At 39.6% G+C, this 27,984-nt stretch overlaps 1 protein-coding gene across 1 annotated transcript; it reads right to left on the bottom strand.

Moving 5' to 3' along the window:
- Nucleotides 1–717: 717 nt before the first annotated feature.
- Nucleotides 718–27,523, bottom strand: retreg1 (reticulophagy regulator 1). The gene is made up of 9 exons (XM_041991749.1): nt 27,274–27,523; nt 26,141–26,247; nt 23,443–23,473; nt 6,855–6,972; nt 6,640–6,724; nt 5,430–5,552; nt 4,889–4,959; nt 1,427–1,550; nt 718–1,339 (listed from the first exon to the last, which is right to left on the bottom strand). The coding sequence occupies exons 1-9, from the start codon at nt 27,468–27,470 to the stop codon at nt 816–818; spliced, it is 1,380 nt and encodes a 459-aa protein (XP_041847683.1). The 5' UTR covers nt 27,471–27,523; the 3' UTR covers nt 718–815.
- Nucleotides 27,524–27,984: the final 461 nt, after the last annotated feature.

The following is a 27,984-nucleotide window of genomic DNA, read 5'->3' as shown; positions in this document are numbered from 1 at the left end:
TGTTGCAGCGTTTGAATAAGATTGATGAAACATTAAAGCAGACAAAGTTATTAAATGTTTTACAAGCCTAATTTAGTTGTAAGCAGATATAAACAAACAAGGAACAATAATTATTAATGAGACGTTAACTTTTTGTTACAACTTTTGCTCAACATTTACATTTTTTACTTCAGTATTTGCTTCTACTACGTCTTTGTCTTTTATAACGGGCCCTGTGCTGTTTTAGGCTCCGAGAGTCAGAAATTGTTGCTGTGACTCGGTTTTTACTCTCTTGGAAGCGAATTTAGTTTCATCCTGAACAACAAACAACCACAGATCCTTCTAAATATTGTCTTTCAGTCTGAACTGAATATGAACATTTCTGGGGGGTTTTGACTGAATATTTACGCTCAATTCATTTACATGTCCCTTAAACTTTTTCATGGTAAAGATGGTTGAACAGAATCAGAAGCTGTATTTCATGACATCTTTGTCTTTTAATAACATTTTTAGAAACAGATTCTTTCTTCTGCTTTTCACTAGCTGGAATATCACATTGACTGGAGTCATTTCATGTGAGACCAGTCAATGTGGCACCACGTGGTTTTGGATCAGGCCGGTTCTGGTCTCAGCATCAGGCCGGGCTGATTCTGACTGAGGTGACAGAACCTCCATGTTTGTGAAAGTGATCACTCTGAAATGTTGCTGTTACCTCTACATGAAAAGGAAACATGGAAACACAATCACACAAAAACTGTCTGGGACCAGAACACCCCGGTCTCCCCTCTACATGTCCTTTGTGACCCGTAACCCTCCCCTGCAGAACTTTTCATCTATCAGTGGCGTCTGAGGAGTTTGGAGAAGAACCCAGAAGAGGCTGGCTTGTCGGCCTTGGCCTGTTCGTCCTCTCTGAGCTTCGTCTTCTCCTCTCCCAGCCCCAGCTCTCCTTCCAGCTGCTCTAACTCTGACTGGTCCAACAGCTCAAAGTCCTCCACCTCACTGTCTGACTCCTCGGCCAGCTCCAGCAGCCGGGTCGACTCTTGGAGCCTCGACCGCTCGGGGTCTTCGCTCAGAGACATGAAGCAGACTGCTGCTTCTATTCTCTCCTGGATGGCGGCTGTGACAGCGGTGGTGATGACGTCACCTGCCATCTGGTTGACCAACTCCAACATGTTGTCGGAGGACTGGTCTTTGTGAAGAGAAGGTGTGAGCTTTGATTTGATTGGCTGCTGGGGCTGAGATGGAGGTGAGGGAAGGCCAAGACTGAGGTCATCATCATCGTCTCCGTTGGTCGTGCCGCCGTTATCGAGGGAAGGAAACTCTGGGAGGTCGCTGGTGAAAGCTTCTTCTTTATCGAGATCTGTGAAGTAAAACCACATGTAACCGAGACAGGAAGCAGAATCAGACTTTAAACTAGTTGGGTTTGATAAAAAGCTAACAAGCGCACCCTCTGAGTTCTCCGTCTGTGGCGTGTGTCCCTCTGACAGGTTGAAAGTACCGTTGTCTGTCCACGTCACGTCAGACACCTCAGTGTCCGATACAGACATTTCTTTACACACTGCAGAGTCCAGCTGGTGGAGGGAAAACACAAGGAGAGGTCAGAGCCAGGACTGAGCTGCTGATTGGAGGACTCTGATCTCAGTAGGTGGCATGCAGGTTAGCTTCCTGAACAACACTAAGATAAAGGAAAAAGACTATAACAGCATGTCTCACACCATTCTTACATGAAAAGATAAATAAGAGAGATAAAGCAAATAAATTTATCTCATAAATGTACTCATTTTATTTGGAAATGAAGATGATGATCACAACTAAAGGCGTTGAACTACAAGAAGGCAACATAGCAGATGTTCAGGACAGTTACAAATACGCTGGGATACCACAGGCTAATGAACACCATGAAGAAGCTGTAACACAGTCAGCCACAACCAGGGTCCTACAAACAGTAAGGCAGGTCTCAAAGAATCAGCTTAACAGGAAGAACAAAGTCCAAGCCATCAACGTGTATCTCCTACCAGTCATCAGACATCCAGCTGGTATAATAGCCTGGCCAAAGGAGGAGATGGAAGCCACAGATACCAAGACCAGCTCCTCACAATCGATGGAGGGTTTCACCCCAGTTCCATCACCCTGAGACTGTGCACCAAGCAAAAGGAGGCAGCCTGTCCAGGTCTTGGGGAATGCCCCTTTGTCTGCATCTGTTCTTTGCTGCTTCACACATTTACATGATCACACTCGCCACTGAACAATATTAATTCCTCACATTCACTAACGTGCAAACTGTTTGTCTGCTTTATTTTCTTACAGAGGCTATAGGATGTTTTAGTTATGTTTCTTCACAGGTGTGGAAGCTGGTTCTCCTTCATAGCATTCGTTTCAACGTCTCACTATGGGATACGCCCCCTGCTTATTCCTCAGAAGCACCTATCTCATTACGCCAATTCTGACTGGCTGGTGAACGTGACGCTCACGTCACCCTACCTTTAAATAGCCTGCACTACGATGCAGCGTCATTCAAAAACTCACTTCGTTCAGAGCATATCTCATTCTCCGGTACATTCTTAAGCTAGCTGTCCATAAGTGGATCTCTCCAACCCCAGCTTCCGTCGCCAGGCACTAGCTGCATCTCCCGGTCTTCCCCATAGACAAAGGCGTATAATCGCGAGGTTATACCCGCACAGTTTGGCACACCAGCCAACACTGTGTTGTTCGTTTAGCACTCCAGCTAAAGAATACCCTTTAGCTAGCACTCCAGCTAGCTAGGAATGGCCGATAACCTCCCTCACACCAGAGGGAACAGGGACTCTGGAGCTGGTTCCTGCGTAGGAACAAAATCTCGAGTAAGGATCCACACCAGGTCTGCTCAAGCTTCCTCGGGCTGAGACACACCTGGGCGGCTATACAAGCCCCTGGTTCTTGCAGGCATTGCACCTGCTTCACCATGAAAAGTCTCCGACGGCAGCTAGATCCCTACTTGTCTACTGCAGGGCTGCCGTCTACCGGTTATGAAAAGCAGGAGACGAATGCGGAGTCCAAGCTGCGTGCCATGACCAGCTGGGGTTCCCAGCCAGTCGCATGGTGCCCCCTGACCAGAGCGGGTTTTATTCCAGGTATTTCCTGGTCCCCAAAAGGGGAGGGACCAGGATTTGCCCTATCCTGGATCTACGGGCTCTGAACAAATACCTCAGAAAATACAAGTTCCAAATGCTCACACATGCATCTCCGTTGCGTCTAGTCCGACAGGACAACTGGTTCGCCTCTGTCGACCTGCAAGACGCATATTTTCACATTACTATTTATCCCCCACACAGGAAATATCTGAGGTTTGCCTCCTGGGGCATTTGTTACGAGTACACCGTGCTCCCTTTCATCTGCTGTCTTTGTCTCCTCTTTCCTTTCTTCACTCTCTCCTTCTCTTTTTTTTCTCAGCCTCCTTCCTTTGCTTCCCATTGTCAGGTCAATAAGAGGGACAAAAACAATAAGAGGGCAGGTGGTTTCATTGCCTCCTGAAGTAAAGTACATTTCAGAGAAAGACAGTGGCTGCTGTGGAAATTAAAGGCAGCCATTTAATTAGATACCAATACTAATTATTTTCTACACAAGCACATACCTGAGTTTCTCAGATTTATGTCACAGCAGGGCTCCAGACTAACTTTTTTTAAGAGGACCACAGTGGCCCCTAACTTAAATTTTTAGGAGTGCAAGCAGAAAATTTAGGGGCGCACACTGAAATTTGAAAAGCAAAAGATGATAAAAAGACAACCTAAAAATGTTTAGAACAGCAAAATAAATAAAATAAAATAATTCTGTCAATATTTTCTTTATTTTTTAGTTCAGTTTTTTTAAGTGTATTTTGTTTTTTAATTAGGAATCTGGAACATCACAATACGTTTAACTTTTTAAATATTTTTGTCCCTACTCTTCATTAATAGACATTACTGTGATTGTAAGCCAGAGCAGGATCCTCCAGCAGCAGCTTTGTACGTTTAATTTTCCGCCTGGTCATGAAACAGAGATGAACGTCGTCTGCTCTGAATGCAGCAGCTGCTGCTGCAAGAGGATGAAGCCTCGTATGAGAGTGGTCTGCACAGCACCGCTCCTCATCAGAAAGAGAAACTACGTTCATTCACGTCAGTCTCCAAAAGTCTCCAATAATACCAGAAAAGGTTGCTAGATTTGTTACTAGTCGCTTTAAAAAAAAAAAAAAAAAAAAAAAACGTTAGAGGGGTCTAAAAACTTGCTAAATTGGCAACACTAAGGAAAATTCCCCCAAGACCCGCCACTTTCCACACATAAGCCAATCACAGTGCTCGTTCGTTCCCGCTCACACGCACATTGGCTGTCATCTTCTTTGTTGGTGTTCGTCTCTTTCTTTTTATTTTGAGTCGGCAAACCAGCAGCTAATTTGTGCATTATAGTGAACTACTGGGCTGAAGAGGGGAGCAGAAGTTTGTTAGCGACTAAATAAATTCAGTTATAACTACTACAAGAAAAAGACCGTCAAATGTATTGGTCACCATTGCGCGAGTAGATGGAAAATTCACTGTCTCACATTTTAGTCACAAAATGCAGCCATTTGGTCGCAGTCTGGAGCCCTGCACAGGGTAACAAAGCTTTACTTTACAACTATCAATCCTTAGGACCTTGTTACAGTCTAAAATAAAAATGCAGGAAAGACTGTGTCAATCTGCAGCCTGATAGTGACCTGACTCATTCCTCTGCTTAACATCAACTTCATTTAAGAAAGATGATCACAAGGTTGTGGAGTTTGGACAAACAGGGATTTTAGGAGCAATATTTAACAAACCTTTGGCACACATAGATCATGTGTGGTGAATTTAATTAGTTTTAACTGGACTTGCCAGTCAACAGAGGCATAATTAGATTGAGGGAAGATGAATTTACAAACCTTGGGGAACATAGAAGAGAGGTCTGACTCAACGTTCTCTTTCTCCGTCTGAGCCTGAATGAGTCTCTTCTCTGAAAGTAAGGAAACAGGATCAAATTCATTCAGTTTTCTGGTAGAAATAAAATAAATAAAACTGTTTGGAAGAAGCTGTGGACTGACTCTCAAAGTTAAATGTGGGTCTGTGTATTTCTATGTGAAGAGAATATCTATGCTGTCTGTAGTTATAATTTTAACCCTTCTGCTCGGCCAAAGTCAGCGGCCATCTTTGCTTTCCTAAAAAATAATAAATCTCTCGTTGCATTGAAAGATGCCACTTCTACCTGAAAATATGTAAAACATCCCATGTCAGAATCTTGCAGTTTTTTACGTCTACAGATGTATGTATTCACCAGATTTACTCCATGTTTACAGAAAGTGCTCGTTCTCATGTGATTCTGACAAGCTAGCATCAGGCAGGTTGTCAGAAAGGGATGAAAGTCTTTTGTACTAAAAAGGAAATGGAAAAAAAATGCAGTACTTTAGTCACAGATTGTATATTTACCATGGTTTTCTTTGATTTTCTGAAAAAACTCCCCAATGCCAAAGTCCAGCTTCTGCAGAACTGGCTTCAGCCACAAACCAATGGCATGACATGAGATCAGAGGCCACAGGAAGACGCCCAGAACTTCAGAAAGATGCGGACAGAGAGACGATTAATACAGAAAAGATATGAACATACCATCCACCAAGAGTTATACTGTTAATCATGCTTCAGTATTATGGAAAAGTCCTGATCCAGCCCTCATTTCTGTTAATGTTGCTTCCAAGCAGGCAGACTTAGACATCTTTTAATTTGGTCTTGAGCAATAGTTTTTCTGAACATCTTTCAAAGTTTTGTTTGGACATCCTCTAGTTTTTCACTCACTGTCAGTCCTGTTCTTATAATTGTCCATTTCCAGAAGACTGAGACATGATGTGCAGTGTGTCCTTAAATATCTGAGATAGCTGGACAAGTGGAGGACAAGAGAAGAGTCAGGACTAAAAAAAGTATCTACAGCAGATTAAAAGGATGTGAAAGTGATGTCCTGAAGAAATAGGAACAAGTCCAGCATGATCCTGAACCAGGACCTGAGAGGTGTATCTGGACCTTCACTTGATCCATCTACTGTTGGCCCAAGAACTGGACTGAAAATCAGCACAAAGTCTAACGGAGGGATGAATCCTCCACAGAGTCCAAATTATTAATATCTTATCTTGGATGGATGGTAAATAGACTTGTACTTGTACAGCGCTTTACACTACATGTCACATTCACCCATTCACACACATTCATAATCCAACAGGTATGAGTTGAACTTTATGAATTATCTTATCTTATCACTACTTTTTGCTACTTGAGGGCTTTGCAAAATCACTGCATATACAAAATATCATCCATCATCCCTGTTTTCAGCTGTGTTGTCCAATTCTGAATCATTATATTATATTATATTATATTATATTATATTATATTATATTATATTATATTATATTATATTATATTATATATTTTGTATTTCTTTGATTTATAATTACAAGTGGGGGGTAAATTTGGGAGGTATGTTCCCATTTCATTGTAATACAGATGTTCAAACTGCCAAGTCTGTTTTTCTGTCATTATGTGAAATATTTTATATAATATTTATGGCACAAAACTTTATTGTATCCATGAAAGCAGACACAATCAACCTGAGGTATGAACACTTTCATGAGCGAGACGTCAGCTGACTCACCTAGAATATATGAGAAAACGATCCCTGGAATGTAGCGTCCTAAGACGGCAAAGAAGGAGCACAAGCTGCAGACCAGAAGGCAAAACTGGAGCAGGAAAACACACAGAAACAAACAGAGAGATAAATACACAGTGAAGAAGTCATTTTTTACTGTTGGTTCCAGTTTAAAGTTGCTGGTTTAGTTTCTCTTTCACCAGAATGCGTCTCGGTCTCACCTTGCCCGGGTTTTGTTGTTTGAAAGCCGACATCTCCTGGAGGAAGAGTTTCAGGGAGTCGCTGAGTTGTGGTCCGGTACCAGACTGGCTGTCCTGACCCGGATCAATGATCTCCCAACTACAGAGACACAAGAACAGAAGCAGTGGTGGACATCTTAGAGTTTGCTGCCACTAAAGCCTCGAAACAGCAAATTATCATCTTTAAGAGAACATCAGTGAAAAAAATTCAGCCACAAACATCAAAATACGTGATGAATAAAAGGCCAGTTTTCACCTCATTAAGTAGCACCTTCCAGCTGAGTCAGCATATTTCACGTTTAGTGTTAACTAGCTGCAAAACACACACACACGTGTGCTGTTGAGTAGGTGTGTCCTTATTGCTGTCCTCTTTTCTAAACAGTAACATTGTGTGTGTGTGTGTGTGTGTGTCACGCTTTTACAACAGCTGACTGCCCACATGTGAGGCGTTCAAGGAACGATTAAAACTTAGTGAAAGAAAATAAACTGGGCTCTTGTCCTAGAATAGAAGCGGCTCGGCACCGCTGTCCTCTTCAGGTAAAACCCTGGACTGTCACGTTTCCACTTTTAAAAGACGTGCACAACTGATGCTGCAAACAAGCAAAGGATGCACAAAACCCTGGACCGTGCTATTATTATTCTGCTCTGTAGGACTACATGAATTCAGTCATAATGAAATGTGCAGACTCACCCCCACAGAAAGTTTTTAAAAAAAAGACGGCTAAGACAGGCCATGGAAACTTTGAAAAAACTATTAAGAGACACTGAGTTTAAAAAATGTACTACAAGACCGTGAAATATCCCTTTGATGCATTGGGAAACAGCAGTTTTCTAGTATATACATGGGTGTGGATGGTATATTAGCCACTTCAATGGATGTTAGTGAGTCATCCAATACGCTGCTACTTACTGTGGAAGAAATTAATGTTTTATAAGATTTTATATAAATACATTGTAATAACCAAATTTATAACAGGACAAGAAAATAATGCAGCTATATTCTAATACAGCCCTTTGTAAAGTGGGGTCCCAAGATGATTTCAGGGGTCACAAGATCATTGTAAAAATAAATATATATTGGCTACATTTATCAATTTGAATTTTTATTAAGGCTGTCAAAATTAACACCCAATCCACCTGAAACCACTTTATCCTCCTTATTACCTCCACCAAGGTGGAGGCCAGTTATTTGGCGCCGTTGGTCTCAAAAGTTATGGACGGATTTGGATAAAATTTTTAGGAAATACCATAAGTTGAATAATAAACAGGTGATTAGATATTCGGAATGATCCGGATCATTGCCTGAATTCAGGAATTGTTTTAAGGATTCTTTACTATGGGAAGATAGAGATAAAAAATGTTTTAACTGAATGATTTAATGACAATACACTATTGTTATCAATATTTTTATACAATAGATATTAATACAAAAACCAAATAAAAAGTAAAAAAAATATTTAAAATACAGAGAAGAATCACTGTACATGTCTGTAGAAGTAAAATATTGTGTGTAAAAAATGTGGAGCTGCATTTTAATAATTTGTGCATCAGAAGGTTAAGAAACCCCAAACATTCCTGTCATGAAGGTTGAGAAAGTAATTATCTCTAAAGTACAGAAAAAGATTAAACTGATCTAAACATGTTATAAATATCTGCTGATCATTATTTTAAAATTAGATAAATGCAGCCTAAAGTCAACAACACAGTAGATCAATTCATATTATTCACAAGTGCAAAAAATTCAAGACAGCTGCCAATCTTCCCAGGAGTGACATCCTAACAAGTTCAGTCCAAATTCAGACCATTGGCCAGCAAAACTGTCAGGAAAAAAAAACAGGATACATCTCAGACTCTCCAGGCCTCAGTTAGCATGTTAAATGTTAAAGTTCATTACAATAAAATGAAAAAGACTGAACAGGTATGGCCTGTTTGTAAGGGTTGCAGAAAAAACCACAACATTTCTGGAATAATTTCCTTTAGACCAGACCAGACCAAAGTGGAGATGTTTGGTCATTTGGATGAAACCAAACACAGCATACCAGCACAAATACCTCGTACCAACTGTTAAACGTGGTGTTGCCTTGTAGTCATTGAGTGGAGCATGAACTCCTCCGTAGACCAAAGTATTCTGGAAACTATCTGTCTAGATCAAGCTTGGCTCAAAATGGTTCATGCAACAAGACAATGGGCCTCATTCACCAATATCTTAGTACTTAAGATGTTCTTTACAAAAATTCTCCATCAGATTCACACACGAGTTCGTAGACCAGGAAGTTGCTTGTACCTTTCCTCTTAGATTGGTGAATGCTAATTGATCCGTAAGTTACAAGGCTGCCTTACAAATTACAGGAGAAAACCCATGAAAGGTGATGAGACTGCGAGCCGTGTGCAGACTCAGACAGAGGTGAAACAGATGAGGAAAAATAACAAACTGAATGCCAAAGGAATGAAGAACAATAATAAATATGTCCACTAAAACCTCTTTGTGCTCATTTTTAAACTGATATCCTGGTCATAAATAATCCCACATTGAGACTTAAATCATATAAAAGCAGCTTTATGTAGAAATGGATCATTGATTACTCCTGAACTTGCAACCTGCAGTCTGGTCTTATGAGCAGGAAGAACATCTACTTTACATACCGAACCTTCTACAAGAGCCTATCCCAGTGGCCGCTGGTCCATCGCAGGGCTGAATTAATTAAATTAACGGGTAAATAGTGTAATTTTTCTCTGAGAGAAATTATAATGTTAGGGCACGATCTTTAATATCTATGCTCAATACTATTTATTTAACCATTTTATGCACAGTGGACAGCTATTTAAAAATCTACAACAGGATGACTGAAATGGGAAACAATCAAGGTGTTGCAAAGACCCGGTAAAAGTCCAGACCTCAACCGGACTGAGATGCTGCAATGAGACGTTCAGACCCGCAGAAACAAATACTGCAAACCTCAACGAACTGGAACAATAAAGATGAGTGGATTGAAAATCTCCATAACCACATCAGAAACTGATGTCATCATACAGAAAACCCTTCAAATCATTGCTGTTAAAATAATTTATTTTTAAGTTAAAATTATTCCGAGTCCCAGCCTTTAAATAAGATCATAACATTTATTTGGAATGTTCCAGGTTTTCTTGTTTGAGGTTGAAACAGTAAGTCAGTATAATAGAAACCGTTTGAACGCATGTGTCATCATCTTAATGAAGAAGTCTGTAAAAACAACGGCTGGATGAGTAATCAGACAGGTGTGAGATGGGAATAGGGATGTGAAAGAGTTTTCCATGCTGTGGCACAGCTGGGAATTCTGGGCCATGTGGTAAGGTATGAAACTTTCCCCTCCAGCATGGGGGTTCCCAAACATCATGTCCCGTTAAAGCTCCTCTATCAGCCCTCGTGCTCGCTTCACATAAAACAGCTATGAAAGGCACAGGTGTGGCTCATGTGTCGGTCATGTGCAAAAAATAGATAAGTGTGTGAAGTTTAAGTCATGCTTCCTCTCTCAGATACTTACTGCCCCGCTAGCGGAACCCAGAGCGCTAAGGAGCTTCCTTCATCTGTCCTTTTGGTAAAGAGGATACCTGAGATCTATCACTGGCAGACACACAGATGATCTGGAATATTTCTATTTCTGCCTTTCATTTAATAAAAAAGATGTGCACTGTGAGATTTCTGTGGGGTTTATGTTAAATTCAAATTGGAAGTTAATAAAGTCAGATATTCAAAGGCATGAAGCTTAAAAAAAACTAAACACTTGCAAGGAAAAGCAGCAGATAAAAATCATCCTACGCTTATAAATATCTCTTCTAAGATCCGAACTGGCTCGGATAAATTATTTCTTTGTCTTCCATCAGTCAGAGTAACAGTGGGCTGTAACAGCTTCCACAGGGTTCATTACATGAAATGACAATGTCCTAAATTTAAATCCAGCTGAGGATGGAAACTTCATGCCCTGTGTGAGCAGCTGTCCTGGAAACAGCTGGTGTAAGATCGCCAAGGAGATCAGGTTACCATAGCAGCCTAGCAGCTTCCTGTTTGTTACCCAGCTGCTACTGGCCAACTTCAAAAAATCCTACAAACTTTAAAATAAAAATAGTATTTGTGGACGGTGATATGTCTGTGGAAGATTCATAACATAAGATGACATCATTAAGTATCTTTGGGTTTAACCATTTAAAACCTGATGTCCCCAAATTGAGGGAGAACAGATCAAACTGGGCCAAGATGGCCATTTTGGAGACCTCCCCTGAACTGTACTAAAACCTCTGATTTAGTTCTGCTTCACTCAACTTTCAGTTGACCTTTGCAGAGAAAATGTTCACATACTCTTCTATGATCTGATAGAGGTTTAGAGCTACAGCTGCATCAATACAAAGAAATATTCATATTCATAAGGAAAATGTTTGTTTCATTTTTTGCTATGTGCCATTCTTCATTTATTATTTACCATCAGCACATATAATATTTACACATCCTAACAAATCTCACAAGTGTGCCCTTTGTAATGACTCCAAAAGTCTTCAAACAGACCTTGTGGTTGTAGAGATGTACTCATTAAGGGGTTAAAAATATGGGTGTATGCATTAGCAAACAGAAAAATATTAATTGAATACTATCATAAGAAAGAACCTTGTAAGTGTGTTTCTCAAGAATAAAATAATTAAAACTCCTGTATGATGTCAATTAAATTACTTAAAGACGTAAAAAAGAACTTTTGCTTATTTTCTCAGTGACACGCCCCCTACCGACGGCTAATTCGGCATCCATCTTGCATCCTACCTGTACTGGGAGCTCTCTCCAGCCAGTAAAAGTCTTGTCTTATCTCTTGTTCCGTCTCTTTCTCTCTTGCGTTTCTTTACTGAATCATCCACAGGGTGCTTTCAAAACAGCTGGTGTGTTTTTATCTACTTGACTATGACGCGGTGCATGAAGCTAAACTTTTTGTACCATATTAAAAATTGTACAGTGCAGTTTTTTAGCCTCGGGATGCTGCTGGGCAGCAACGGCTCCAGAAATGTACATAAGAGATGACACCAAATGAGTCAGGAATGCAGTTTTGAGGTTGTAAAGTTACGCAGTGAATCTTTGATTTTCTGTCTGCTTGTTCCATGTTGTTACATTTACCAGAAAGGTCTGAATACAGGTGGCTTTTTGGAAAAATCCGATGTGGGACATCAGAAATTACTTGTAAAAGTAAGTCACATTCAAAAACAACTTATCAGGTGATTGAATGACTCATCTGTCTATCATGAGTTTATTTAGCATTGGGTAGCTGGAACCAGCCAAAGACTACAAGCTGCTATGGTGAATTGTTGTCACACCTTAAACCCACTTGTACCTACCAGCATGGGGCACTGATGGGTCCAAAGTTTTGTATCACAGCCACAAAGGGATATTTGAAGGATGGCAAGACAGATTATCTTGTGGTTGTGATTTCATAAATTGCATGAGAATGCTGACAATTATTGTGGTAAGATTTGATCACAGTAATGCAGATATGAGCTGGCTTTACAGCCTCATACAGTGTACAAGGCTAGCAGCTTGTCATGCTTTTCTCTTGGACCTATTTTATTACTTTTACCTAGTGCAACCCACTCTTTCTCGTCATCGCTCATCGCATTGGCTGCTTTAAACAAGCAACAGAAGTCACAAGAAGCTACAGTATCTCACATGCACCCACCTGACCCAAACACCCAGTCCTGTCTCACATAACCCTCATGATGAAAGGTCAGCCTGCTGCTCCCCTCTCAACTTCCAGGCACAGACGCCTGCTGGAGCCGGATTTCCTGAGAACTGGATGGATTGAACATGTGACAGTGATACTACGAAGCACAAACACTCGGGTCTGGATGGACGTGGTGAGTATTTATCTATTCTGTGAAAGACAGAAGTCCTTCTGGAAAGAAGTGCAATCTTCTTGGATAATGCACTTTTTACTGTTTTTTTTTTGCTGATGTTAACTAAATCTGATTTAAATAGACATCCATTTGGTCTGTTGCTTTTGCAAGTTTCGTATGAAGCAAGTTGAGTCTTCTAACCGTGTCAAAGATGAAGAATATCTGGCTGCAGCACATTAACAGCCTGGTGCTCTGACTTAGACATTATCCCAGTAAAATGATGTCAAGTCGAAACATATTTTTGGTTAAACGGGTGGGCAGACTGGCAAGAATGTCTTACAGCCAATTTGCAAAACTAAAGGTAGGTTTGCTAAAATTTCTACCCTTTTAATATGCAGTTTGCTGCTCAGAAGCTTCTGCATCCTGAAAAGAACAAGATTTTGAGAACAGTAACAGGTTGATGGTGGAAGGGACTGCCACTAAGGCTGCATTCCCACCTCATAGTAAGCTACTCCTGGTGTGGTTTGGGCTTGCAACATTCTTCTGCTCGTAGTCAAGCAAACCAGACCAAACCAGAGGAGGGAAATATGTTATATTATATTATAATACACTGCATCAAGAACTACTTAAGGAGAAGAAAAGACAAACAACAAACTAGAAAACTTGTTCATTTATTGGTTAATCCAGAAAAGGTTCACACCTTCCCAAACAAAACCAGACTTTCCAAGCAAATGATCTAGGATTTGACGAGAAGGGCTTAGTCGAATGCACCCTAAATAAGAGTCAACATCAAATGCTTCTGCAAAAGCCCAGATTTTATCTCCTCCAAGCACCAAGTCTAAGTATAAAAAAGATGTTTACTGGCCAAAACATAATACATGAAGGCTCTTGGACTGACAGCCCCAAAAGGAAATCTATTAAAGTACAAGTACAGCTGTGCAAAATGAGTGCAGAGGTCTAAGTAAACTAGATAGGAATGTAAAAGTGTTCTCTCTAAAAACGAGGATTCAAGAGATTATTGCAAGTAGAAAAATATGTTTTTACTCTCATAGCACTTTGAGCTCCATCATGGAGCCATAAATGAGAACAGGACTCAGACTGCTTTGCACACAGGAAGTCTCAGATGATGTTCCTGAAAGCAACACACTGGTCCAGAGGGAACCTGGCATCCAGAACCATCTGCAAGGTTTTAACTGTACAAGCAATGAATCTCTTTCTGTTGTATATCTAGAAACAATCCCCAGTTCTCATTTGTTTTTGTCTCTCCACCTTCTCTTAACTCCTCTTCATCTTCTTCATTATAGCAATCAGCCTTTTATCCCCCGCCTGCAGCCGTCCTTTAATCCCCATCAGCATCACATTTTAAACAGTGATCAATCAGCCACACCTCATTGATGGTTAAACATGGCAGCGCACAGCTCACACTCGCAGTGTGTAGCGCTGACTCCTCAGTTCACTCAAAAACAAGCAAAATGTGTCAGAAATTCTTGCTTATCACAAGTTGTGGCCTGAAAGTCAGTAAAATATCAGTTTCTGAATCAGTCTGCAGCGTTTTGCCTGGAAGAGATGAAAGGAATGTGCTACCTGCACGCTGATGGTAACCTTACTGCTTCTGACTGGAGATGTAACAATAGGCTACATTTATCCACATTGAGTCAATAATCAACAATCCAGCATCAATCCAACTGAAAACATTGATAAAAATTCATACTGTGATCATTTGTAAGAACATGTGCGTTTGTTTCCATTTGCTTTATTCTAACAACCAAAAATGAGGAAAACGCAGACATCCAAAGGTTTGCTGAGTAAGTCAGACTCAGTTAACTTGACTATTATAACTAAGTTATAATAGTATTTGATTTCAGACTCTAAATATGATTAAGGTTTACACTATATACCAGGGCAACTCAGTTCAGTCCTCTGAGGGCCACAGTCCTGCAGGTTTTCAATATGATCCTGCTCCAACACACCTGACTTAAAATAATGAATCATTTAGCAGAATTTCATAGGTGGTTGGATCCATTTAATTTAAGTCAGGTGTATTGAAGCTGGGGCACATTGAAGACCTGCAGGACTGCAGCCCTTGTGGGACTGAACTGAGCAGTCCTAATATAGACGGCAGCAATCATAAAATCACCCATTTAACCGATATCAATCTTCATCGGACAATGAATTTCTCTAATTGTTGCACCTGTTTCAAAACCTGCACATATGAGCTTATAAATCTTCTTGTCTCCTGAGTAAACGTATCTTTCAAACTAAATTCACCATGACTCTTCGGTAGAGAGAGAAGAAATATTGGGCTTGATGTTGCTCAACCTGCATCCTTCATGAAAATAAGTCCCCAAAATCCTTTTTTAAGATGTTCAAAATGCTTTTCCTAAACATCTCACTAATCAAATTTAGCAAATTATCAAATAAAACATTGATGTTACAATTTATAATCTTGTTTTGTCCGTCCGAACCAAACCTTTTTTTTTTTTTTTTTTTGTAAGAATCTCTGCAATTAATGGATTTGCCTTTACAGAGTTGCAAATGTGTTGCTTTAATTATTTACTCATCTTGAGAAGAATCTGCAAATGTCGATGTCTTCCAATCTTCCTGTCACATGCTGTCTGTGCGCCATAAACACTTTGGATACTGAGAAGAGAATATATCATGTTTCATTACTCCAGATCACCACAGATAAACACAGCTAACTAACCAAACTGAAAAATGCTTCCATTTGAACAGAGAAAGGGGTCAGACGAATGCAGGAGGGCACTGAGGGCAGCAGCAACACGATATCTCTTTTTCCCCAATCAGTAATCTCTGAAACAACACAAGGGACGGCATGTCTGACCCTCTAACAAGCCCGGTGACGACGCTTCAAAAATAGAGTGAGACAAACAATGTGAGGAACGGTGGTAAAAACATCCCAGCTCTTCACATGTGATTGGGAAGCAGGCAGGTGTAAATATGTTTACCCACCCGTCTGCGTGGGTATTTACCACAGCAACGCCGACTCTGATGCAACTAAGACCTGTTTATGTTCTGCATACGGACACGTATACAGTAACAGAGTGAGAAAGCGGTTCAGGCTGACCGGGTTCACAGTTAACACCAATGTGAGAGGTCGGTCCACAAGTGTCTGCACAACTCATGAAACCAGCTGCGAGTCAGACAAGACGATGGCGAAATGACGTGGAGCGATGGCGCAACATGCCTCAGCTTCACTAGAAAATCTGTCTCCTTGATCCATTTACACCAAATCAGAAGATCAGTGAGCCAAACACAACTCTGTTAGGGTCAGCCAAAAGATGTGGTCATACTTACTTTAGAGCAATAATTTCCCAATCAAAACACAAACAAGAACAAATGCAGGTTATTATGTAGTTTTCAAGCATCACAAACACTTCCAGATGAAAAACATTTGATGCAAGACAAAACAAAAATATCAAATTAAAGAAAGCAAGAAACTTTTCTAACTTCCTCTCTAGGACATACAGTCGTACCTCAGTCCTGCCCCATGATCTTCAGGAGACATCTCCACTGCTTCCAAGCGCCCTCAGAAAACTCAACAGCACAACTGAGGTTGATCACAGGTGCAGGTGTGCAGGCTAAAAGCAAAAAGCAGCTAGGATAGATCTTTTCCAGCAGTAAGACAGAGTTAGCAGTTAACAGGCCACACAGCTCGACAGCAGCTTCTGTTTATCCTCAATGAAGCCTCGGCTGGAGTATTTCAAGTGGCCTCATCTAAAAATAACTGGGTCACACTACATTCCTTCTGCTGGCCGTCAGGAGTACAGAGTAATGGGGTTGAGGAGGGTGGAGGGGGTCTGGAACAGTCGCTATCGACAACACCACCAACATCAACATCATCCCAAACACATCTCCTCGGGCGTCTGATTGACTAAGCATGGACAGAAGAAGAATAGAGGAATGACGGATATGATGAGAGGAGATAACTGAGGATCGGTAACTTCATATGTTGAATCTTATTCCATCGATCCATGTAGCAAATAGTTCAGATCTCTATCTATCTGAAGTTCACACTGAGCATCAAAATGAGGAAGAAATGGGATGTAAGTGATATTGAACGTGGCATGGTTGTTGGTCTGAGTATTTACTGGGATTTTCACACACAACCATCTCCAGGGTTTCCAGAGATGGTCTGAAGAAGAGAAAATATCCAGTAAGCAGCAGTTGTCTGGACCAGAATGTCTTGTTGATGTCAGAGGTCAGAGGAGAATGGACAGACCGGTTGGAGATGATAGAAAGAGAACAGGAAGTCAGAGAAGGTCTAAGGTCTGCAGAATAACATCTGAACACACAACACGTCCAACCTTGAAGCAGATTTTTAAAATCTTATTTAACCTGTTGGTAGCAGACGTCCTATGGATGGGACATGATGAATAAAAATGTGTTCTACTTAGCCTCCTTTCCAGGTACAAGTCTATTCACCATTGTAAAGCTAGGATTCTTGAGATGTCTTGTATCAGAACTATAGATTCAGTAAAAATGCATTTCTGACCAGTCGCCAATGCAATTTAACTTTGAGGCCTTGCTGTTCTCCAGTTCCCAGAGGATCCATGCTGTATTTGTTTTTAGGACTTCAGCTCAGACCTGTATGACTTGATCACAGTCACGTCACTGTAACTTGCAGCTGCTTTGTTGAGCTGCTTTTCATCCATCAACCTGAGGACCAATCAGAGAGGTCGCTCTGAAGCACACCCCTTGCAGCCTACAGTGATCTGATTGGCTCAGCGTCTTAATGTCTGAATCAGTTCCGGCAGTGGAAAAACAGCTGAGTCACACACACACATGCACACACATACACACACGGTGCAGGTTTCACAACTCTGACGACACTTTGTGTTTGTTGTGGAAACAAACAGCAGCACTGACTCTTCGAAGCTTACGGCTCAAAAACATATCAGTACACATCACATGATTGTTAAGGCACCATCATTAAAGCCCCTTCCCACTCACCCACACACACACACACACACACATACACACACATACAGAGTGAACGTATACATACTGCCTGACTGACTTATGATGATGGAAACTATTTGTTATATCACAAACTTTACTGATGTCACATCATTTTTAACACCTACAACCAGAATGATTGAGTTTATATACAGGGTCTAAAAAGCCCATGACTAAACTTTTCTTTAGTCTTTTTTTAAGCTGGTGTTGCCTTTATTATAGGCAACCATTATATAGTTTTTCTACTAATAGTTAAACAGCCGGCTGTACTGTTTGGTAAAGCAAAGTCTGCAGTGACTATAATAAATTTTAATAAAAAAGTTGTGGAATAAACCTGTCTGAGCCAGCTCTACCACTTTGGGCACACAATGCCATTTCACTATTGTTATTATATTCTCAGTCATCTCAGTCATTTGTAAAAAAAAATAATAATAATAATTAATTATTATTATTATTATTATTATTATTATTATTATTATTATTATTATTATTATTATTATTATTATTATCATTATTATTGTTGTTGTTGTTGTTGTTGCTCAAATGAAAATAAAAATGCAAAGGAACATGTTTTTCTTACTGTGAACTTTAAAAGGTTAAAATACATTTTTATGAAAACTTTTAATAATTTGTATAGAAAAAATAATTGTACATCATGTTATATGTAAAGAAAATCATCAAAAAGTTTACATAAAATTGTGAAGGAAAACAGAAAATGTTGATCACATTTATAAAATATAAAACAATAACAATGTAATTATAAGAGTACAAGACTCAGTTTATTGTCCATAAATTTCTGAGCAAATAAACATCATTACAGTGTAATATAAAACGTAAATGCTTCATAAGATTCTCAAGTTTACTTGGTTATATGATATTACGGAAGATGTATGGACTTTTTTTTAACTAAATGGTCCAAACGTTCTTATATTTTTATTTAATTTTATTTATTTATTAAGACAATTTTTAATTAGGACAGCTTCATTGAGATGACAGACCTCTTTATCATGGTAGTCTTGGCCAAGAAACGAACTAGCACAACCCACAAAATAAAAGATAATCCCAATTAAAAAACCAAAATCCTATTTTCTCACATTCTGCCACACTGGTTGGAGGTGATAGAAAGGCAACAGGAAGTCTAATAAGCACTGGTTCCAACCAAGGTCTGCAGAATATAATCTCTGAAAACACACCATGTCCATCCTTGAAGCAGAAGACCACACCGGGTGCCTCCTGTCAGCTACGAACAGGAAACTGAGGCTACAATTCACACAGACTCACCAACACTGGACAATAGAGGATGGAGAAAGGTTGCTGGTCTGAGTCTCCATTTCAGCTCCACATGCAGATGCTAGGCTCAGAATTTGGTGGAAACATGGATCCATCCTGCCTTGGATCAATGCTTCAGTGGTGTGGGGGATATTTTCCCTTAGTACCAACATGGCCTGGTTTAACCACCACAGCCTACCTGAGTATTGTTGCTGACCATGTCCATCCCTTTATGACCACAGTGTAGCATCTTCTGATGCTACTTCCAGCAGGATAATGCACCATGTCACAAAGCTCAGATCATCTCCACCTGCTTTCTAGAACATGACGATGAGTTCACTGGACTCCAACGGCCTCCACAGTCACCAGATCTGAGTCCAGTAGGGCAGCTTTGGGATGTGGTGGAACGGGAGATTCTCATCTCATGTTCCCCCACATCTCAGCTGTGTGATGCTATCATGTCAATACAGAGCAAAAAAAAGAGGATCCAACCCGGTACTAGAAGGTGGATATGATGAAGTGTGTGTTAAAATGAGGTTGTAGGGCTCTTTTGCGCACTCTGCTGGTCATACATGATCATCACCATTAAATGAGTTTTTAAAGTAAGATTCAGACATTAAATTCCTGTTGTACTACCAAAACATTTTTATGTTAAGTATTTATATTTATAAGTAAGTATTTATTATATATATGTATATATATATATATATATAAGTATAGTATTTATTATCATCCATGCTAGTTTTCCTTTACTCTGCAACACTTTGACTTAATGAGGTGATACAGTTCTATGTCACCTTTTTCTTCTGCCACAGTCAACAATGCAGCTGAGCCTGAGTTGAGCCGTCAACACACTGTGTTTTCATTTGCACACATGCACAAACACACGCTGGCTCAGACTCCTCAGCTGTCAGCTGGCATTTTGGGTCAGCCACTAATCTGCTGCAAGGCTTTGGCCAAGACTTGTTCTAACCCTGATGTACAATCACCCACAATACAATACTGACAGACAACAACAGGTGGCAACAACACAATCCCATCCTGCTGGCCAAATGTCACAGCGACACATCTATCTCCATGACAACAGAACACATTTACTCACCACAAGTGGGTGAAAAAGATGCAGGCTCCGGAAAGCTGGAACTCTGAACAGTGTTACTCCGACTGAACACACTATACTTGTTAGATAACCACGTTGGATATGTTTCATCCATGAATATGTTTTGATTTAAGTGTCTCTTCATATGCAATCCCCATGAGAGTCGTCCCTGACCCAAACTCCCCGGAAGGTCCATTATATAACGCAGAGGTGTTGCATCCAGCCTGGCGCCCACAAATCCCTGTCACCTCTGCAGAATCCCACCGATCCTTCAAAGCTGGCTGTGGCATCAAGTAACAGACAACCCCCTCCCCCTTCACCCCACAAACACACAACCACTTTCAAAATGGGCTCAGGAGTGTGAACCAGCATGCTGATGTGACTCCCCCGAAGCTAACTGAGCCAAATGGGTCATAACTCAGACGCATTAGGAGGTGCAAAGGTAACCCAAAGAGAATCCAAATGTCTCAAAGCCCTAAAAACATACCACTGTAGATTAATTCTATCCCTTAAAAAATATATCAGAATTTAAACCAAACCGTGACAGTTTTAATAGCCCCTACCGACTATTTTAGATGACTCATCTGTTCCAGGACTTAGAAATTATTATTATTACATTTTTTTTTCTGTTAGAACCTTAATTTTATTTGTAGTTTTGTAGTATTTTTGACTGTTTGCTGTAAAGCTCCAGTTTACAGCTCTGGTGTTAGAGACTAATGAAAGCATGCAAAGCTGAGAAGAACCGCTAGCTTTCAGATGAAAGATTGATGTTAGAGATTGTGTAAAACTTACAAAGTCCTTCATAATTCTAACTGGAAAAAGCGTAAAATTTACTACATAACAGGTCTGAATATATTTGAATGCACACGTGAAACTTAATCAGCAGTGATTCACTCATAACTGTTGTCAACATACATGTGTTAAACATTTCAACACTGTAGTGGACATGGGGTTTACGGAGAGTTATTTAACTCCTCAATAGCAGCACTGATCATGGTGCAGACATGAATTTATCTCAAGTCTGTCGACTAATCCATTAACTGACCAGTCATATCAGTCATGCATCAGAACTGGAGTCACTGATTTGTGTTTCTCATGCAGCATGCAGAGTCTGAGAAGTCACAGGTTCAGTCTCAGCGAGGAGATATTAGCTGTGGGATTAGATTAAATGGTCATACGTGATCAATCAGCTCTGCGAAGCAGCAGCCAAGACTCGGGACAAGATACTGCACTGTCAGAGGATGTTGTGTATGTTCAACATGTGTGCAATCCGCTGGACAGGGTGTGCATTTTTACTTATAATCTGATGGCTTATCCAACACGAGCTCTTCCAGCGAGGATTTATGTTTTGCACTCTTTGGAAAAATTTACATTTAAAAAAACTGAAATAACAAATATGACAAAATAATTTAATTTAAAAATTGTGAGCATCCTTGCTTTGTAAAGTATAGCTAAAAAAAATTAAACCGTCGTTATTTTTGGAGGGTTTTTATTTACTTATTTATTTATTTATTTTTTCTTTTGATTAAATAAAGAAAAACAGACCTTGAAGACATTTATAAGCTACTACAGTTGGATGATTTGCATGCCTTGATAAAACAGGACATGCACAACAAAATAAATGGACTGTATGAAATTGGCTGAAGGAAATGGTTTTTATACAAAAAAGCCAGACAGAAACCAAAATTAGCAACTGTTATAAGTTATTTAAGCAGAAACACATCATGGACCCTTGTTGTGAGCAGAGACCCTGCGGGAGAATCGCTGTTATCTGAACCTACGACGTACTACAGACTGATTACAAGCCCCTGCATGTGGAGCTTGGATGCAGCCGATCAAAAGGAAAGGATTTCCTGCCCTTTGCAAGCTTTTTCTGCAAACACTATGAGGAAGGCAACACTTCTACATTAGGATCTCCAGATCCTGTACCACAGCCGTCCTGCATCCCCGAATCCAATCAATACATGCTGGACAGTTTATGTAAGCAGCCTGAATCTACTACCTCTGCAGCCAGTGGGTCAACACATAACACAATTCCTCCTGGAAACGCAACGATATTTCCATGAAAACCCAGAAAAGAACCACAAGTTTTCTGATAAATCTTCTACATTTTGTGATTTTATTTGTTTCACTGAAGGTTTTATTTAGCTTATTTAGATTTTACCGAACAGCCTCTGTGAAGACGTCTATCGGTATAGACTAATAGAAAGAACCTTACTGGACTTGCTGTTACAACGGCTGAAAGATGCTGTCTTGTTCTGTCCGGTTACACTTCTTCACTGAAACAGTCTGAGCTGAGGATGAGGATCAGTATCTGATCTTCTTAATCACAGCTGACAAAAGAAGGTGTGTGTTTAATAAGAATTAAGCCTGAGTTCAGACAGAAGGTGTTTACCTGGGCACGATAAGTAAGTAAAATTTTATTTATACAGCACCTATCAAGATAATTAAAAAAAAGAAACACAATAGGAGGTTTGTATTGATCATATTTGGAATAAAACATTAAATCCTGGGCAGAGAAATCTGGTCCTGCCTGCATGGAAAATACTAGCATCCTGGTTACTGATAAGCATTTTTACACAGGCATCTCCCAGACAGCAAAAAAGTCTTTGGGCTAAATCTCCATCTTTGTTTGGCCCAAATTTGGCCAAGACTTACAGCATTAACTAAATGTGTAACTGTCCAAACTCAGGCACAACCCCACCACATGCGGCCCACCAGGAAACTGCCATAAGGAAGGCTTGCTGTATTAGTACCTCTAAAAATACTTGCCGTAATCCACGTCCAGGCCAACAGCTGACATCTGGACCACATGTGGCCCACAGGAGACTTGCCATAATCCAAACCAGGCTGGCAACTGACATCTAGTCCACTTCTGGCCCACACAACACTTGCCAGTGTTGTAACTGAACCATAAGTGCCAAAAGCAGTCCGGATGTGGCCCGCACGCGTCTGCTATATGTGCTGTGATGGTTGCAGAGTCATGACATGTTCAGAAATCTGGTTAAATGTATCCTTACATGAGACCAGCTGGTGAAAGGTCTTCTACAGGTTTATCATGTTCTGAAATGATAATGTGCACAACTCCCCATATTCTCCATCTTCAGCCTAACATCCACCAAGCCCTACTCTAACTCAATTCTACAGCTGTGACTAGTTTTACTCTTGTTCCAAAAACTCAAAAACAGTGAGCCATCTTCTCTCTGGTCGATCACATCACATCAATTTCAAGTCACATTCCTCCAGTTAAACTTTCCTTCATGTGATTTCAGAAACTTAAGCTGATCAACGTGGGGCTTCTAGTGGACAAACAAGGTGTGTGAGACTGTGGCAGGCTTCAGCGGGTCACATTCAGGCTGCATTTTGTTGGGTTTTTCCTACCTTGTTGTCATGCTGCACCAGAGATGAGCTCCTGGGAAGAAAAGCAGAACTTTAATACTCATCATGGCTGACTGGAGAAGTTGATAAAAAGGACAATATAGCCATTATATTAATTAATAAAAAACTTAGTAACAGGCTAACTTCCAGCAGCCACAACTAAACACAAGTCGTTTAACTTACTGCACAGAAGTTTAAAGCAACACACATAAAAGCTCACAGCAAAAAAGAGCAATCTAGACAACTTAAATAGTACCTGGAAAACAGAAATTCACAATGTATTAAGTCCAAAATAATTCAATTATAAGACATTATACAGTTTAAAACTGCATAATTTCTATATGAAGTAGTTCATTGTCATGTGATGGAGGTCATACAGTAGCTTTAGGGGAAGATTAGAATAAAATAAAAACTGGGCTGAGTTTGAAACAATATCCAAACATCAATCTATCAAAAAACAAATTATAAAACTAATTATTTCTACATGGGGAAGAACATGCTTAATACCTACCTGGTGTACATGAATTATATAGCACATGTATGTGCATATTATTCATATCAAAGGCATACTATATACGTTGGCATCATATTCTCTAATATGTGTTACTTTAACAAAAATACAGATGTATCTATACTGTAATGTGATATGCGAATAGACATAGGTTATATTTACAGTGCAATTAATATTTAGAGTAATTTATTGTTTGTCAGATTCCAAAAATATGATTTCATATGTAAAAATTAATAGAATTTATATCAACTGTATCATATCACAGGTTTTCATTTATACCTTCAAAATTTTATTTATGAATAATTCATTAAATATGTATTGTTAATATATTTAAAGCAGCTTATTTATTTTATTAATAGTTTGACCAGTATTAAATGTAACAATGAACATTAGAAATACGAGGGCGATACCTACAATCATGCACATGTCAACCTGTTGCACATTTGATAGTTAAAAATGATGTGATGTCATAGATCCTTACAATATGAAATAAAGATTTAAGCTTGAACTGGAGAAAAATCCATCAGCTGAGTTTCTCGGTTTCTACGGCTTCAGATGAGCTTCTATAGGCCAAGCAGATGAAAACATGGAAAACCTTGGAAGTCTAGAACTTCTTCATGTGTGGATGGATGAAAACAGTTGGGATTAAGACCTTTTATGTTGTTTCCTGCTTTGTTTCTGCTCCTGTAGGTTTGGTGGCATTTTGGTGTTGTTATAGTGCCGTTGCTACATGTGTAATAAAACTGAATCTGAATTTGATTCTATTGTAGCCTCGATTCTTCAAGCACAATCTTATCTTCATCGTAAAGATCGCTAAGACATCCTGGTCAATGAAGCAAAGACATTAGCGCCGTAAAAATTAGCTCATCTCACATATTAGCTTCTTGCTTAGCAGCTACTGTAATGCCGTCCTCACAGGTCTCCCTAAAAAGTCCATCAGACAGCTGCAGTTAGTCCTCACTAAGACCAGGAAAGTGGATCATATAATCCAGTCCTCAGATCTTTACACTGGCTTGCTGTCTGTCAAAAAACTGACTTCAAAGTCCTGCTGCTAGTTTACAAAGACCTGAATGGTTTAGGACCAAAATGTATTCAGGATCTTCTGCTTCGTTATGAACCACCCAGATCCCTCAGGTCATCAGGGTCAGGTCTACTTTCTGTTCCCAGAGTCAGAACTAAACGTGGAGAGGCAGCGTTCAGCTTTTATGCTCCTCACATGTGGAACGAACTCCCAGAAAGCTGCAGGTCTGCTGAAACTCTCAGCAGTTTTAAACCGGGGTTAAAACTTTTCTATTTGCTGCCAATAATCAGAACAACTGTTAATTCCTCACACTAGAACTTTATTTTGTGCTTTTGATCTATTTATTTAGGTTTTTTTTTCTTGTTTTAATTTAATTTCTTTCCTTTCTTTTAAAGTCTGTTTTTAATGCATTTGTTATTGCTTCTTGCAACCTGCTGTAATGCTTTTAATGTTTTCTGTAAAGCACTTTGAATTGTCTTGTACATGAAATGTGCTATACTAATAAATTTGCCTTGCCTTAGCAACCTCAACCTTGAGGAGTAAAACAAGAAAGTAGCTACGGTTCTATCACCCCATGTGCTTTAAGTTAGCCACAGCATATCAGAAGCTAACAGAGAAGCATGCGTTGAATCAGCTCCTTTCCTTCTAAAAACAATGCGAACATAAGTCAAACACGTACACGTTTACCAGACATGCTTTGGTATACAACGAGCCAGGCTAACCACCATTTCCTGTTGCACAGAGCTAACAAGGTAGATGTGACTGAAGCTTTTTGTTTCACTTCTGAAACAAAGTTCCTTTAACTCAACTCAACTCAACTTTATTTATAAAGCCCTTTAAAACAACCACCATTGAAACAAAGTGTTGTACTTAAATGGACATTTTATGTGCCTAAAATCAGCCTAACAAAGTTCCCTATATGTCACCAAATAACTTATTTAACACTTACTTTTATTACTTTAATTTAATAGTTAATTTCTCATCATTTATTTAGTTATTTAGAGTTTAATGAAGGAGATGTGTGGCTGTTTGTAAAGTTGTTCAGTTCACTCCCAGAGGAAGGAAATGATCACCTTTACAAACTCGTGATGTTGGGTTGGAACTTTCACATTTAACTCAGATCATATTGTTGCATGGCTTTCTTAACATGAAAGGTGTTTGTATCTTACCCCTGGATTTTGACCAAATAATGTCTTTGGCAGTTACCGTGACAACCAGCAGAGCCAGGAGGATGGCCAGGATGCTGTAGGCTCGAAAAGAGCCGAAGGCCACGAACCTGCAGAGGTTTAAAGCAGATGTCTTACCCACAAAAGCTGATTTAGTTTGATACGATAGATGTAAAAGGCTGATTTACTGGATATTATGGGTTGTTTTCTACAGGAAAATAGTATTATTGAACTTAAGCTTTTTAAATTGATTATTAAAGCTGTTTGTCTTTAGTTTTAAACTTGACTATCTTTGCTGTTGGATGCATTAAAGAACATTTTTATCTTCATGGATGTTTAGAGCTGAGACCAATGTCATCCACAACTGTATTCCTAAATTAACATTTAATATGAATTAGATCGTATCCTGTTGTGTTATGTCAGCATTTTCTTCTTAATGCTGCAGGATTATAAAAGGTGTCTATGAAAGACCCTTCTGAATGCTGACTTTTTTTTTCTTTCACTTAATTTTAGACACAAACTTGAAGGAAAACCAACATGTTTTGTCTGATTGGAAACAGAAATGTTATTTTAAGTCATAATTCTAATTCACAAACAGTAGTAAACACGTAAAATAACATGTCATTAGCTACTATTCATACAACTTAGAATTATTCATATTATTTATTAACTTTTTTATTATTATTACATTTACTTAACCAGGAAATTAAATCTCTTAAAATTTTCCAGAATATGGCCAAGACAAGTGCTCAGCTCAGCATGTAAATATCATGTAAATATCCTAAAATGAATTTATAAAAACATTGTAAGTTAAATTTGAGCATTAAAAAAGCATTTTAAAAAGTTGAAGAAAAGTTCTGTTAATTTAACTAGTAGTGAGATTCCCTTAGTTTTGTTTTTAAATAAGCTCACATACTCATTTTTTATATCATAAATAAAGAAACAGGAAACTAAAGGTTTAGGCTGAAGATTTGTCAGCTAAAATTGTGTAAACTCATCTGACATCTCTGAGATTTTATTCTGATTTACTACTGAATATTTCTGGTTAATCCATCGTCATCATGACTAATGTTTCTTTACTTAGCGGAAGCTCGCGCAGTGTTGTCAGCCTGGTATCTCTGCGTCATGATGCCTACCAGATCACCGTGTTGGCTGCAGCAAACAGGAATAAAGTCCTGCACGGACTCTGCTTCCAGCTGACCAGGCCGGGGAGACCAAACCGTGCGCGGCTGGGAGACGTCTCCTCCATGGCGCGTGCCCGGCTCGGCGGCTTCAGGGGCCCGGCACCCTCTTCCCTGCCGCTGGCGGTTCCTGCTTCCCGGCTCCCGAGCATCGCTAAAGCACCGGGGTCCCTCCGGCGTGCCGCTCCCCTCCTTCAACAGCAAATGTCAAGCTCTCCTCAGAGACTTTGTACGCATTTCCTGTTTGGGTTAGCAAAATAAAAGTCGACCTGTCCAGTTTAAGTGGAAGTAGCAAACTGTGCTCTAAGTATCAAAGTATTTATATCAAATTACCTACTGGCAAAGCATAAAAGATCAAATAAATGTATTATTATGGACAATTTCATAATTAATTTATCCCCAGCTGGCAGTCTGAGATAACAAAGTACCATTTGCCTGTTTGGACCGTTACCCTTCCTGGCATCTTAGTAGCAAATTAACCTTTATTTATAACCGTAACCAACTGAGAACCTGTTGTCATTTACAATGACGGCCTGGCCAAGAGGCAGCAGAAAGAGGAGACACAGAAACAACGAAGACAGGAAAACACAAGCAAAACAAAATTACATCAAAACAACACTGAAAGAAAATAGCAAGTGTAAAAAATACTTTTGAAGCCACATTCCC

Source organism: Melanotaenia boesemani, chromosome 8, assembly GCF_017639745.1.
Source record: "Melanotaenia boesemani isolate fMelBoe1 chromosome 8, fMelBoe1.pri, whole genome shotgun sequence".
Lineage (NCBI taxonomy): Eukaryota > Metazoa > Chordata > Actinopteri > Atheriniformes > Melanotaeniidae > Melanotaenia > Melanotaenia boesemani.
Note: the sequence above shows the minus strand (reverse complement) of the source record. Positions and strands in the feature narration are given on the sequence as shown.